At 41.1% G+C, this 14,945-nt stretch overlaps 1 protein-coding gene across 1 annotated transcript in view; it reads left to right on the top strand.

Moving 5' to 3' along the window:
• Window positions 1-11,979, top strand: part of LOC311233968 (uncharacterized protein) — a 103,123-nt gene extending 91,144 nt beyond the window's left edge. Inside the window, exon 7 of the mRNA XM_084321037.1 lies at window positions 10,911-11,979. Coding sequence (XP_084177163.1) covers window positions 10,911-11,716 — 806 coding nt within the window. The 3' untranslated portion in view covers window positions 11,717-11,979. The remainder of the gene's footprint in view (window positions 1-10,910) is intronic.
• The last annotated feature ends 2,966 nt before the right edge of the window (window positions 11,980-14,945 follow it).

Genomic DNA, 14,945 nt, shown 5'->3' with positions numbered 1-14,945 from the left:
GTGGTAAGCCACACCTAATATTCCTGTTTGTTGAGATGGCACTGCCCATTTGAACAAATTGATTCCTGTTACTCAAGTAACTTTTAATCCATTCCAATGCTATACCCCTAATGCCATATCTTTCCATCTTTTTAATTAAAATACTATGGTCAATCGTATCAAAAGCTTTTTGAAGGTCAATAAAAATTCCCAGTACATGGTGTTTTTTGTCAATTGAAGTTGTTATTTCCTCTATTAGCTCAATGAGGGCCATGGTGGTGGATCTATTCCTCCTGAAGCCATATTGGCTGTCAATCAGCAATTTGTGTTTCTCAATGAACTCTTCAAGTCTTTTTACATAAATCTTCTCCAGAATCTTAGAAAATTGGGAAAGCAGAGAAACCGGCCTATAATTTGTAAACTGGTGTTTGTCCCCTGTTTTAAATATCGGTAATACTTTTGCAGTTTATCATACGAGGAAATATTCCCGATTGTAACGACAAATTACAGATATGTGTGAATGGTTCTACAAATCCTTCCGCTACGTTCTTAATCACAGTCATGTCAATGTCATTCCAATCCGTTGATGTTTTATTTTTACAGTTCCTGAGTATGGCCATGATTGCATTTCCATCTGTTGGAGTAAGAAACATGGAGCTTTGATTTCTATGGATTGAGTCTTCTACACCCACACTTAGTGTCAGACCGCTCTCTGTGATTTTTTCAGCTAGACTAGGTCCAACCCCTACAAAGAACTTGTTAAAGCCATCGGCCACTTCCTCCATATTACTACTTTTCCTGCCGTCTGCAATGAAGTAATTTGGATACAGTCCACCTTTTGGCCCTTTTCTTATTATGTCATTAAGCACTTTCCAAATACCCTTGCTATCATGTTTATTCCTTTCTAGTAAGTTGGCATAAAAAACCTTTTTACAATTCCTCATAATATTGGTTAGTTTGTTTTTATATAGTTTATATTTCAATTCAGACTCATCCGTCCTATTTGTAATAAATTGCTTATACAAAAGGTTTTTCTTTTTACTGGCGTTCATCAGTCTCTTGGTTAACCAGGGTTTTGTACAGTAATTTTTCCTGTTACATTTGACTAATGGGCAATGCTTATTGTACAGATTCATGAATATATCCAGAAAGGACTCATAAGCAGCATTAGTGTCCTGTTCTAGGTACACAGTTTCCCAATGCTGGGCCATTAACTCATTCTTAAGGGCATTCATTGAGTTATCAGTCTTAACCCGTATATATTTGGGTGCGGTGTCTGTTCTATTCTTTTTGTAATTAACTTCATACACCGTAAACACAGGTAAATGGTCCGAAGTGTCATTGATTAATAATCCACTAATGGTGTTACCAAAACTGTTACAAAATATATTATCTATTAGAGTAGCGCTATGGGAAGTTATTCTACTGGGTCTGATAATGTTTGGAAGCAAACTCATACTAAACATTGAATCAATAAATGCTTCTGTTGTTTTATGATGCTTGGCCTTTAATAAATCAATGTTGAAGTCACCACATAAAAATAAGTCCTTTTGACCGTGACTTGAAAATAATGTCTCCATCCACTCCGTAAATTCTCCAGCGTTCCTGGCTCCCTGTAAATACAACTCACAATAATGTTTTTTCTTTTTTCCATTTGGATTTCAACTGTTACACATTCAAATAGATCGTCCACGGCCCTTGACATATCATTAACCTTTTTACAGCACAGATTACTATCAATGTACAATACCACCCCTCCTCTGTCTTTGCTGTTTCTATTTACCCAAAACATTTCATAACCACACAATCTAAGTAATTGTCAGGCTTCAGCCAAGTCTCAGAAATAGCTATGATACTGAATGGTTTATCAAATTCCTTTAGATAACTTTTTATGGAATCAAAGTTTCTGGGAAGGCTTCTACTATTAAAATGGATCAGTGATATGTTGTTTGCCACATTGATCTTACTGTTGAATTTACTGGCGGTGTAATATTGGCATTCGTTATTTGACATTGTAAAAAAAAAATTGTCCGGGTCTATTTCATTGACCTGTGTATGGGATTTATAGTCGGTGTACTCAAAACTGTCAAATTTAGCTTCAAGGCAATCAGAATCAAAATCAATAATGATGGGAGTATCGTTCTCTATGTCCTCCCCTTACGAGGACAGGCAATCACTGTCATCTGCACTGGCCATGATGTAAAACTGAACCAATGCACATGGGGAAAGTAATCAGGGAGCGTCTCTGACTAGTACCGTGACCGAGAGTATAGCCTACACACTTCACACACACATTCATACACGTACACATACAAAACAAAAGGAAAATAAAAAATAAAACTGCTTGGTTACTAAATGAACCAGCCATGGCTTAAGGTGGTCTAAATCTTACCACCACTTCTGCTCAGTCTGAATCGATAAAAGGAAAGGAAACGAATGACGCAATATAATGCTCAAATTAGGTTTAATTAAATTAAATCAATTTAAATTAAATCGCCCCTTTATAGGCTGGGCTCATACAGCTTTGAGAGTTCGGGACAAGGACTGTCATTTACAGCTTTGGCAATAAATCAAAGACTGACAAACGATGTCTCCACATTGAAGGGAAACTTTAGTAAACACTCACTCAGGAGGACGAGTACACTTCAGTTCTCTGGTATGTTTTGATTGATTGATTGAAAACTTTATTAACAGATTGTAGAATGGGTACAATACAGTACAGCTCAATACACACAATTGTTAAGGGGATGCAGACCAGAGAAAGACTTTCGTCTTGTTTACATCAGGGTCCCCCATTTTCAATTCATCAGGACATATATGACATACATGACATACAGATAGTCAGTACTGCTACATCTATACATTTATGACATACCAGATTTGCAAATACAGTACTGTTTGTGATACAGAAGGAGTCAAGAAAAGGGAGTATATACATTTGACGTAGAAACTGTACATTGGAGGAGGTTGTGTGGGGGGGGTTGGGTACATTGGGATATTGACAACCATACTGGGTAATTTAAATTGGAGGTGGTTGGGGGGGGGGCGGGGGGCACACTGTATAAACAAGTAATACTGTACATTGAGGGGGGGGGGGGAGGAGACACTGTACAAACAAACAAAATTGTACATTGAACTATTGACAAAACCATACTAGGTAAATTACTGTACATTGGAGGGGGTTGGGTTAGGATATTTACAGGGGCCAGTGTTGAATTGCAGTCTCCCGTAGGTGTCCCTTGAGAGAGGTTTTGAAAGTGGGTAGTGATCCACATTCCTTTACAGCTTTGGGTAGGGCGTTCCACATTGATGTGGCATAATTGCGAAACGTGTTTAGTCCCTTATTTGAGCCGAATCTGGGTTTAACATGATTTGTGGAGCTCCCTCTGGTGTTGTGATCGTGGTATTCACTGACCTTTGGGAAGTATTTTGACATGTACATGGGTACCTTGGTCGTGTAGTGTATCTTGTAGACCAGGCCCATTGCAAGTTGTTGTACTCTGTCGTCTACTCTAAGCCATCCTAGGTTGTCAAAGTGGGCAGGGGTGAGGTGGGTTCTAGGAGTAAGGTCAAGCAGTAGTCTGACCAGTTTGTTTTGAGATGTTTGTAATTTTGTTTTTAGCGCCTTTGAGGTGCTTTGGTACCATGAGGTGCAAGCATAGTCGTAGTACCCCTGAATGAGTGCTCCTGCCAGAGTCTTCAGGGTGTTCTTGTTTACCAGAGAGGAGATCCGGTACAAGAATCGAGTTCGTTGGTTGACTTTTTTTATTACATTGGATGCCATTTTGTCACAGGAGAGATTAGCCTCTAGGATGGAACCCAGGTAGGTAATTTCATCTTTCCTTGTGACAATATTGTCACCCACTGTAACTGAGAAGCCGTCGGTCTTGCTGAGTTTGTTATTTGAACCGAAGAGAATGGACTCTGTTTTGCCCATGTGTAATGATAGTTTGTTATCAGCGAGCCATATGCAGATTCTGCCTAGTTCCGAGCTGAGGGTTTTTTCAACCTGCAACTTGTTCTTGTCAGAGACCAGCAGGGCTGAGTCGTCCGCAAACAGGAACAAGTTGCTGTCACAAGCTGACGACATGTCATTTGCATAAATTAGGAACAGTAGCGGTCCTAGTATGCTTCCTTGTGGAACACCACAGCTCACTGTGAGGGGGGGGGATAGGGTACCGTTTACCTCCACCATCTGTTCCCTCCCCTCAAGGTAGGATTGCATCCAGCTCACTGATAGACTATCAAAACCAATTGCTTTTAGCTTGTCAATCAGAATGGAGTGATTGACCGTGTCAAAGGCCTTTTGTAGGTCCAGCATGACCATGCCGCAGTATTTGCCTGCGTTTAACTTGTTTAACTTGTCGAATTCAGGGAAGAGTTCGCTGATGTTGGCAGCAAGACGGCCTCTGCCTCCTCGTGAGAGTTGAACCTCCTCCATCTGCCATCCATCTTCACTTCAAGTGTACTGCCACGCAGGGCGTACTTGAACCCCCTTTCCCGCAGTTTCTTCTTTACGGTGATGAAACTTCGGCGTTTGTCATGCATTGCCTTGCTGTAGTCGGGAAAAATATAGACGCGATTTCCCATGTAAAGCAAGTCCTTCTTCTCTCTAGCAAGACTCATGATCCTGGCTCTATCCTGGTACCTGTAGAATTTAATGAGGATGTGCCGATGTCTGGAGTTGGTGTCTCTCTTGCGGTGAGTCTGGTCCCTCTGGCTGTCGGATCCAGCGCCGCGTCTGTTCCTTGCGGCCCCGTCGTCTTTGGACTCCAGCCGACCAATTCGGTGTGCCGTTGCAATGGCCAGGGGCTCCGGAAAGTTATTTTTCCCCAGAAGCTCGGGAATCATTAGAGACATAAAATGGGTGACGTCTATACCCTCGCGGCCCTCTGTAATGTTCACAAAGCGCAGATTCAGAGCCCTGCTACTGTTCTCAGAGTTCTCTCTCTCTGTGAGCAGATAATCCACCTTTTTTCGAGCTGTTTAATGCGCTTCATTTGATCCTGTGTATTATCTTCAGTGGCACTGACTAGAGCTGCCGCGATTACCGCATTACCGCGGTATCGCTGTTACATCACGCCCACCGCAAGAGTAGGCTGAATACCGCATCACTGCTGTTTTTTTATAATAATAATAAAGTACCCTCCTCTCGTTGGGCTTGCGGCTCTGCAGATATACCCTACTCCTCTATCGAGGTTCCAAGCGACCCTATTGGGTACCAGAAAAGTCACGTGAAACATTGCAGACCACTGATTGGTCAGAAGAGAGACGCGTCACACGTTGGAGCGTCATGCAGTGTGTTACCACCAATCGGCAAGCGCGTATTCATTTTTTACGTCCTGAATGTCAGCCATTGATCAGAGCTCATCACAACACGGCTAATAACGTTAGCTTTAACTCTCCGCCGGAGTGGACTACCATCGCTCCGCAGGAGTACTAAACGAGACATAATGATTTTACTGTCTGCAACGAATGTTATAATAAAAGCCCTTCGTTCTATACACTTGTCTGATTGAAAACTTTATTAACAGACCGCAGAATGGGACAACTCAGCACGCTCTGAGCAAAGAAAGGAACTGAGATATGAATTGAGTATTGCTTGCCTTGCTATGGTCCGGTAAATACGCTGATGTTATTGAACGTGTAACTATATAACGTTAATGCCACAAAACGAATGCCTTTATTATAAAGTAGTAACTTTATAATAATAATAAGAAGAAAGGGTCGGGGGGTAACCACCCCTGCCCGCGACACCGAGTGAACGGCGCACGACCAGAGGTGAGGGGAAACTTCGAATCCGTGTTTCACTTTCAATAACGAATGCGTGCTTGCCGAATCCCAAACAATATTCATGCTGCAAAGTCATCCTCTAAAGATAGACATTTAGACTAGAGGCAGGCTATAATGCTATAAAGAGTAGACTACTACTAAAAAAATAAAAAATGCATGCAAACTTTTTTTTAAATTTGTGTGTGCGTGCGGTAATAACCGCGGCGGTAGGAAATATTTCGCAAATTTGTGCGGTAAGTAAAACATCAATACCGCGGCAGCTCTAGCACTGACCCGTGTCTCCAGTGTCCAGTTTTGTCTGGATTACATCCAGTATGTTGTATATGGGGTCCACCTTAGAATCCAATTTAGTGCTGAATCCCTGAATAGCCCTCCACAGTGTCTCCAGGTTGATTTCCACCGGCACCGCCACCTCCATCGGGCTCGTCATGACGCCGATTGATTACAGGTGAGCTCGGTGTGTGTAGACCGACGGCCGACGCGCCCCTGTCAAAACACTGCCCGATGCGAGAAAAAACACCATTTTGCTTCAACAAGGAAGACTATTGAAGTTAAAATTAATTCAGGATCAAAATTAAAAGAGTGCATTTCAAAGTGGGGCGGCTACGTGGCGTAGTGGGCAAGGCGCTCGCCACAAATGACGGAGACGCTGGGCTTGCCTGTTCGAGCCCAGCGCTCCACATTGCTTTCAGTTTAGCTGGCCGTCCATACTAATACACATTGGCCGTATTAGGGGGTGGGAAACTGATGGGTGGGGATCGGGCGTTGTGGACAGCGACTCCTACAGGTCGGTTGGTGCGCCTGCGCAGTATAATCAGGAAGTGTCGGGGGCAGCGTGAGCCTCCCACGCGTTACTCCTCGCCACTGAGAGATCGAGCTGCGCAGGTGAAAAGATGCGACTGCTGTTACCTCAAGTACCGGAGGGGACTTGTGCTATGTATGACTTAGTCCACATTGCAGCCGGCTTGTGGGAGGCAAGAAACAGCGTTCGTGACAGGGGAGGGTTGAATTGGATGATACGAAATTGGGATGGGAGAAAATATAGAAAATGGGAGAAAAAGTGGATAAAAAAAAATAAATAGTGAATGTCAAAGTTTGGCTAAAAGTTCATCTTATTCGACTGAGCATTTTTGTGCTGCCTCACACCGCCACCATCCACAGACACAGCTGTCTCCCAAACTGGGATTAAAATGTCTGAGATGCGCTGTTTGACGGATTTGAGAAATTGAATGAGCCGTTGACATTAATGCATTTTAGAAAATGCATTTATCTGTTCAAGCACTGGTATCTGATGATGAACATGTGTCACTGGTAAAAACCAAAGGTTAATCAATTCAATGCATATGGATTATGTCCGAAACAGATTAAAACCTGATTAATAGTGAAACTGTATAGCCGGCTCCAAGCCTCTCTGACACGTTATTTCGGGGGTCGCGCCTTGAAAACTGTATTTATATTAGAGCTGGGCCGTTAACGGGAGACTAGTATCGCGCGATAATATAATTGACGCCATTAATCTATTAAAAAAAAAAAAAAAATGACTATTTTATTTTTAACCTTTATTTACCCAGGGTAGGTTTGCTGAGCACAGATGCTCTTTTTCAGGAACGCCCTGCTTCACATTCACACAGTTCCATTCACACCTGGGAGCTGCCCAGTACAACCACAGTTGACACCATTGGCCACTGAGCAACTCCACTGGAGCAGTTGGGGGTTAAGTGCCTTGCTCAAGGGCACTTCAGCGGTTGGTGTTCCTGCCGGTCCCGGGGGTCGACCCGGCAACCTTCCGGTCACAAACCCGCTTCTCTAACCTTTAGGCCACCGCTGCTACCACGGACTGAACTGAATTCGATTATTCATTCCATTAAGCCTACTGCCATCAGGCACATTTAAAGAAATATAATCTGATTGATTGGGGTAATGAGGGATTTAACATTAGCCTATAGATTATGCATTTAACTTGTCGGCGAGGCTATTGAGCCGTACTGTATTGTACCCATTCTTCAATATGTTAATAAAGTTTTAAAATAAATCAATCAATGCAGTTAGAAAATCAGGATTTCTGCGATCGACACCTGCTGTCTTTTCAGCTGAGGCGGCCGCGCGCAATTATCCTGAGCATCAAGTCTGGTTCGAATTAACGAGACTGAATCCACCTTCGAGGAACAGGGAAAGCGCGGATTCAAACACCAGGTTAATTTGACTTTTGATCAATTTAGTTGAACCAGGTACGGGGAATAGGGTCCAGAGAAAGACTTTTGTCTTGTTTACATCAGGGTCCCCCATTTTCAATTCATCATATGACATGAGAAAAAAAAAAAAATGTTAATCAAATTTAATTTATTACCTTTTTTCAACTGCAAAGTAAAACCTTGTCAATGCAACTTCCTTATACAAAAAATTAAAAAAATTAAAACGTTTATGAATAATTAAATATCGATATTGCGGGAAATGAGTATTGAAACCGTTTTAAATATTCAGAATCGATATGTATCGAAAAATCGATATTTTTGACAACACTATTGCAGACCCATTGTGTGTTCTGTATTATAGCTATGGAGATAATTGTATGGCTAATTTTACAGGCATTGTTCATAGGGAGGTGTAGTGTAGCTGACGTCACTGGTTGTTCCACCCGTATAGGGATTTATCATTGGGAAAATGGATTATCGGCTATTGTAACAATTCTGCCACATGAACATTGGCAAGCTTTCCATTTTTGCACAAAATGAGTTCCCTTCTACCACTAACATTATTGTGTAAGCATTTTTGGTTGAAATAAAGGTAGTTATAAGGTTTTTAATTTGTCGTAAAAAAATAACTACACTTACTAGTAGGCAGCCTGTTATTCAGTATGCTATGCTATTGGCCTGTTAGGCTGTCGCCTTATCCCTGTCACGGCCAGCTGAGCAAGCTAGCTAGCTAGCTAATGTTAACATTACCCCGCTAATTATGTCTACTGTCATGAACCATTTTAAATCGGGGCATGTAGAGGAGTTTCGGGAACGAGTAAAATGTGCAGGTCCTCTTCTCAGACCTGTGGGGCAAGCACTGCACGCATCATGCCGGCTAGCAAGCTAGCTAGCTAGCTACACGTCATGGCTCGTTGATACCACGATAGCTAACGTTACAAGCTCAAACCCCTTATAACTACTACTACTGTCATGTCCATAAGTTCCCTGGCAGAATACTTTGTTTGTGAGGACAAAAGTATACAAAGAGGAGAGAACCATTTTAAATCGGGGTATTTACTTTTTAAAAAATTTACTTTTTATTTTATAGATTTTCCACAAATAAGGGAAGGACTCTAATAGAGCTGCACAGTTCAGGGTTTTATTTCAAAGTAGGTCTACAGATGCCAGTGTTTTTTCTCCTTTTCTGTGTTTTATTTCAAAGTAGGTCTACACATGGTAGTCTTTTTTTCAAAGTGGACTACTTTTTATTTTATAAATGTTGCACAAATAAGGGAAGGACTCAAATATACCTGAATAGGTCAGGGTTTTATTTCAAAGTCGGTCTACAGACACCAGTGTTTTGTCTCCTCTTCTGTGTTTTATTTAAAAATAAGTCTACACAGCCAGTATTTTTTCTCCTTCATAAGAGTTTGAGGTTTTCCTTTGTTATAACAGGTAAAAACAGCAATAAAAAGTCAAAGATTTTCTTTTTGTTGCTTTATAATCCCATTAATGCAACAAACTGTGTGCTATAAGTATAAAGTATAATAAATCGCAAATTACTTTGGGTATGCAATTGTCAGGCGTTTTATGCTAAATGTGGGGTATGCTTGGGGATATATAAAACGTTATACACTGTGTTATCTTCATTTTAAGGGTAAATATGTTGTGCGGCTCCCTGAGCATTTTATTTTGTGGGACGGGGGAAAAGTGGCTCTTTTGATAGTAAAGGTTGCTGACCCCTGGCATAGGGGAATAGGAGCTTGCAACTGATCTCCATTTTGACGCAATTGCAAATACATCAGCTCCTCTGTTAATAAACTATCGATTTATATGGAATTCGTTAAACTTATACTTTATTAGTAAATACAACTGTATTTACTAGGCAATCCTATGTCTCAGTTGCCCAAAATAAATGGTCTAAGTTTGACTTCGGACCCCTTTTAGTCTCCAGATTCAATAGCAGAGTCAAATTTACCTGACCAGCATAGGTGTGAGGAACACATGCAGGGATGGGGGTGCAAGTATATCACATGGACCATTTACATTCTTTATGTTTATTACACTAAATAAGGAAATACAAGAAGTGTCACAGTGAAAGAAAAACATTTAACCTTAGCTCTGGACTAACTAGGGCATGCAACTAACTCTAAACACTGGAGGACTACAATGTGTTCGTAAACTATAAAACCTACTCTAGTACCTCTTAACCTCTTAAACCCGAGCCCTATTTTCTGAAAATTCGCCAAAAAATATATACCTACGTAATTGGAAGATTGCTCCACTTCTACAAGGTCAATTTGCATGTTCTGGTTATCTAGGGACATCTATGGATCTCAGGGAATGTATTCCCAGTGTCAGAAATATTGTGTCTGTTACTAGGCTTTAGTAAATTGTAATGAACCAAAGGAGAATATCATTCATATATTTCTTTTTCATCTTTGACAGTAATACCATGCTAAAATTGACCAGACATGAAAAAGCTTATTCAGCACCTTCTTGAGATCACGTGTACAAAAAATGTAAGCAAATTAATAAAGGGCAGATGATTAAACAGAAGGTTTTGTAGATACAGTACTGAATTCTGCCATCCGGACACATGCAATTTGAAATATGATTATAGAATATCAGGAAAGCCCATCGAAAGCCCTGGGTCTCTTCTCTCAAAAGACTTGACTCAAGTTGCGTCAATCCTCGCCTTCTTCCGACTTGATGCCCTCAGATTTCTATGAAGTCATATTTCACTAATAACACTTAAAATCATTAGTGCCGAAAATATACACTTTGACTGCTGTTTTGACATGGTTCGGGTCTTTACTCTTGGCTGCATTTGAAAAAAAAAATAGATGTATTTATGGCGTGATGTCATTCTCGTACCGGTACCAGACCGCTCGGGCTTAAGAGGTTAAAGTTTAATAAAATCACCAATTATCTTTTTCTCTGACACTCTTCTTCTCCATCCAGATAGATTCCTGCTTCCTGTCATGCCTGGGAAGAAACAAAGTCCCTGCTGTGAGCAGTGTGGAAAAAGCTTCAGTTCAAAGGATGCTCTCAAAAACCACCAGCGCATTCACACAGGAGAGAAGCCCTACCACTGTGAGCAGTGTGGAAGGAGCTTTAAGGAGCAGGGTGCTCTGAAATCACACCAGCGCATTCACACAGGAGAGAAACCCTACTCCTGTGAGCAGTGTGGAGCTAGCTTTAGTCATCGGGCTAGTCTGCAAAGACATAAGTTAATTCACACAGGAGAGAGGCCCTACCACTGTGAGCAGTGTGGAATGAGCTTTAATGACCAGGCTAATCTGAAATCACACCAGCGCATTCACACAGGAGAGAAGCCCTACTCCTGTGAGCAGTGTGGAGATAGCTTTACTCAGCTGCCTCATTTGAAATCACACCAGCGTATTCACACAGGAGAGAAACCCTACCCCTGTGAGCAGTGTGGAATTAGCTTTAGACACCTGGGTAGTTTGAAATCACACCAGCGCATTCACACAGGAGAGAAGCCCTACTCCTGTGAGCAGTGTGGCGATAGCTTTAATCAGCGGGCTAGTCTGAAATCACACCAGCGCATTCACACAGGACAGAAGTCTTACTCCTGTGAGCAGTGTGGAACTAGCTTTAGTCAGCTGGCTAGTCTGAAATCACACCAGCGTATTCACACAGGACAGAAGTCCTACTCCTGTGAGCAGTGTGGATCTAGCTTTAGTCGACTAGGTAATCTGGCAAGACATCAGAATTCACACAGGAGAGAAGCCCTAGACCTGTGATCAGTGTGGGAAGAGCTTCTGTCAGTTAGGATTAGGGTTGGGTACCAGTACTTTTAAGGGTACTGACCTAATTACATCGGTACTACCGAGTACCGATTCACGCTAGATCAATCGGTACCACATTTCGGTACCTTTACATGTTTAGTATAAGAGTTTAATATGCTAGACAAGAGGGAGCTTTTTCCAGAAAGATATATATTACTGTCCCGTCTCTTGGGTCTTTGGAAAGACCAGACGAGGTCAGAGGAGTTTGATAATATTTACTGGCCAAATAATGTTCATATTTAAACATAAATAGATAAATGTTCTGAATAAATAACAATGTTGAAATTGAGATGTTTGGACTTGTTTTTTACAACTGAAATTTTAAATGTTTGTTATTACAGAGATAGTTAAGTACCGGAAAAAGGTACCGTTGGGTACCGATACCGAATTCCAGGAACTGGTACCGGTACCGGTATTGGTTAAAATGTGAATGGTACCCAACCCTAATTAGGATACTTGAAAATTAGGGATGCCCCGATCGTGTTTTTTGCCACCGATCACCGATCGTTTTTGGTTTTCTTATAGCAGCTGGCAGTATTATACTGTAGGTCTAACACAGGCATTCTCAAAGTCCTGTCTAAATGATCTAATCTAATCTTAGAAATTAAGTAAAGTGAATAGTACTGGGTGTTTGTTGAGCATAGCAGTAGTTAATTTACTTCTGACCATTATAGTCAAGTATTTTCCTATGAACTGAAACTTATAAGATGTTCTCAGTGTTCAGTTAGAGCTATGAAGCACGATAGCTAATTAGCCAACAGCTGCAAAAACCAATGATGTTATAAGAGATTGATATCAGGAGCTATCTGTAGCTACTGCTAGCCAGCTAGATAACGTTAGACAATGCCTCATGTATTAAACTAAAGTGAATAGTTGACTGGGTAATTTTGTTTAAACAGTAACGTTAGCTAGGTAGCTAATGTTAGTTCACGGAACAACGATAGCTAGTTAGCCAACACTAGCCAACTACTGCGAAAACTATTGCCAAAATTATGATATCAGACGTTGATATCAGGAGCTATCAGTAGCTAGCCAGCTAGATAACGTTAGACAATGCCTCATGTATTAAACTAAAGTGAATAGTTGACTGGATAATTTTGTTTAAACTGTAACATTAGTTAGTATCACTCGAGGTGCACTCGACTCTGCCGGAGCATTTGTTGACATGGGTCTGTGAGGGGGAGGGGCAAGGTGTGCAGCAGCTGTGAGCAAGAGAGACAGCGAATGAGAACTCTGCTGAAAATTGGATCATGTTTTTCACGCATGTCATCGATCCGTTTTCACGATCGCGAAAATAAAGCATTATCGGAATTCACCGATCTCATATTTATACTGAATATTGGCCGATACCGATCGCTGGCCGATCGATCGGGGCATCCCTATTGAAAATGTACCTGCTCATTCACACAGGAGATACATTCTACTCTTGTGAACAATGTGAGAAGAGCTTTAGAACAAATTCACATCTCCTGAAACATCAGCACAAGAGAAGACATCGATCCCTGTAAATTAATAACAGAATCTTAAGAACAGCTGTATTTGTGTCCCTCTGAGGAAGGATACAGTGTGATGCTCCTGAGACAATAGTCTTGGTATGATGTGAAGAGTGAGAACATGTTGGTCTCTAGACTCTAGTGGTTTAAATACTGCGATCACAAGGATGTGCTGACCTCAGTATGGGCTCACCTTCCAAAACACAATGAAGTGCACAAACTGGAGGAGGAAATACTCTTGGTGAGGAGATCTTTCTATTTTTCTTTTTTATATGGACTAGTCCTTGAGTAATGTCTCAAATACTGTCTTAAAAACACATTGGTCAGAGAGTAAACCTATTACATTCCTACTGTGAGCTAGGCATGGGCCGGTTACCAGTTCCACGGTTTACCGCGGTTTCAAAACGTTGCGGTGTCAAAAACACAAACATTACGTTCAGACGGTTACATTTCGAATCATGAACTCTGGAAAATGCCTGTCAGAAATGTCAACTGGAATAGCTGGGAGTTACCATGGCTAGCTAGTTAGCTGTAATGGATAATACATGACGTGGTGGTGTGTGCTGTTATCTGAAAATAATGCTTAATGCACGGGGTAATTAACGTTAGCTCTTCGACGAGTTGTTTGCATGGAAAGTAACATTAGCTACAGCTTTGTTTAACGTTAGCTACATATTTAGCAAGCTATACAAAAATAAAGTTTAATGTGACTGATCCTAGTGAGCTAGAATCAGAATATTCCACCCATAAATAGCTAATGTCAAATAACGCAATGGTCATACCTACCAACCCCTTCATTTTTTACGGGAGCTAGTTAACGTTAGCTAGTTAGCCAGCTAGCTAGTAGCACATGTTGCTAATTGATTTCGGTTGACTAACGTTAGCGAGATTGGCCTACGTTCCATTACATATTAATAATCATGAAAGTGTAGTGCCGAAGGATAGGAGTCTGAGGCGGGATGTCGAAAGACAATGCTAAACATTTATTAATGTTACACTCTGTTGACGTTGAGCTAGTTTGCAGACAGGAAAGTGCTGACAGGAAAGTAACAAACAATATGGTCCGTGCGGAACCCTTATCCCCAACACATAGTTCCGTGGGTGAATTATGTTGATCTTCCACAAAAGATTAATTGTTTAAATGTATGTTTAATCCAGTAAGAATAGTACTAGGCTATATAACATACATCTGTGCAAGTAGATTACATTAACAAAACGTATTGCCCTTTTGACATGTACAAGATACAGGATACTTTAATGCCACACAACTATGGTTGGTGGTAATCGTTTGCGGTACAGCATGTTATTTAAGCACTGGGACATCAACATGGAACATCAAACGCCCCTCTCACCTCCCAATCCCCACAATAAATACATACAGGACAGTCACATATAACAAGTGTCAGTTCAATTCAGTTCATGTTCACTTCAGTTTGGATGCTTGCCCGTCTGTGCCTACATATTCATAATCATGAAAGTTTATTTGGAAGTATTTTTTATTCTGTACTTAGTTTGAAAGTGGTCAGACAGTTCCCTCTGTGTGTAATACAGACAGTCTTCAGACATTCATAAATAACACTTACAGAAGCTGATTTGTGCACTGTAATAAAAGACGATTTGTTCAATGGGAAAAATAATTCCTTTTTTTTTTTACAGAATACCGCGATATACCGTGGAACCGGGGTATTCTT

Source organism: Notolepis coatsorum, assembly GCF_963971535.1.
Source record: "Notolepis coatsorum genome assembly, chromosome: 9".
In the NCBI taxonomy this organism is placed as follows: domain Eukaryota; kingdom Metazoa; phylum Chordata; class Actinopteri; order Aulopiformes; family Paralepididae; genus Notolepis; species Notolepis coatsorum.
The sequence above is the reverse complement of the archived record's forward strand: the minus strand, read 5'-3'. Positions and strand labels throughout refer to the sequence as shown.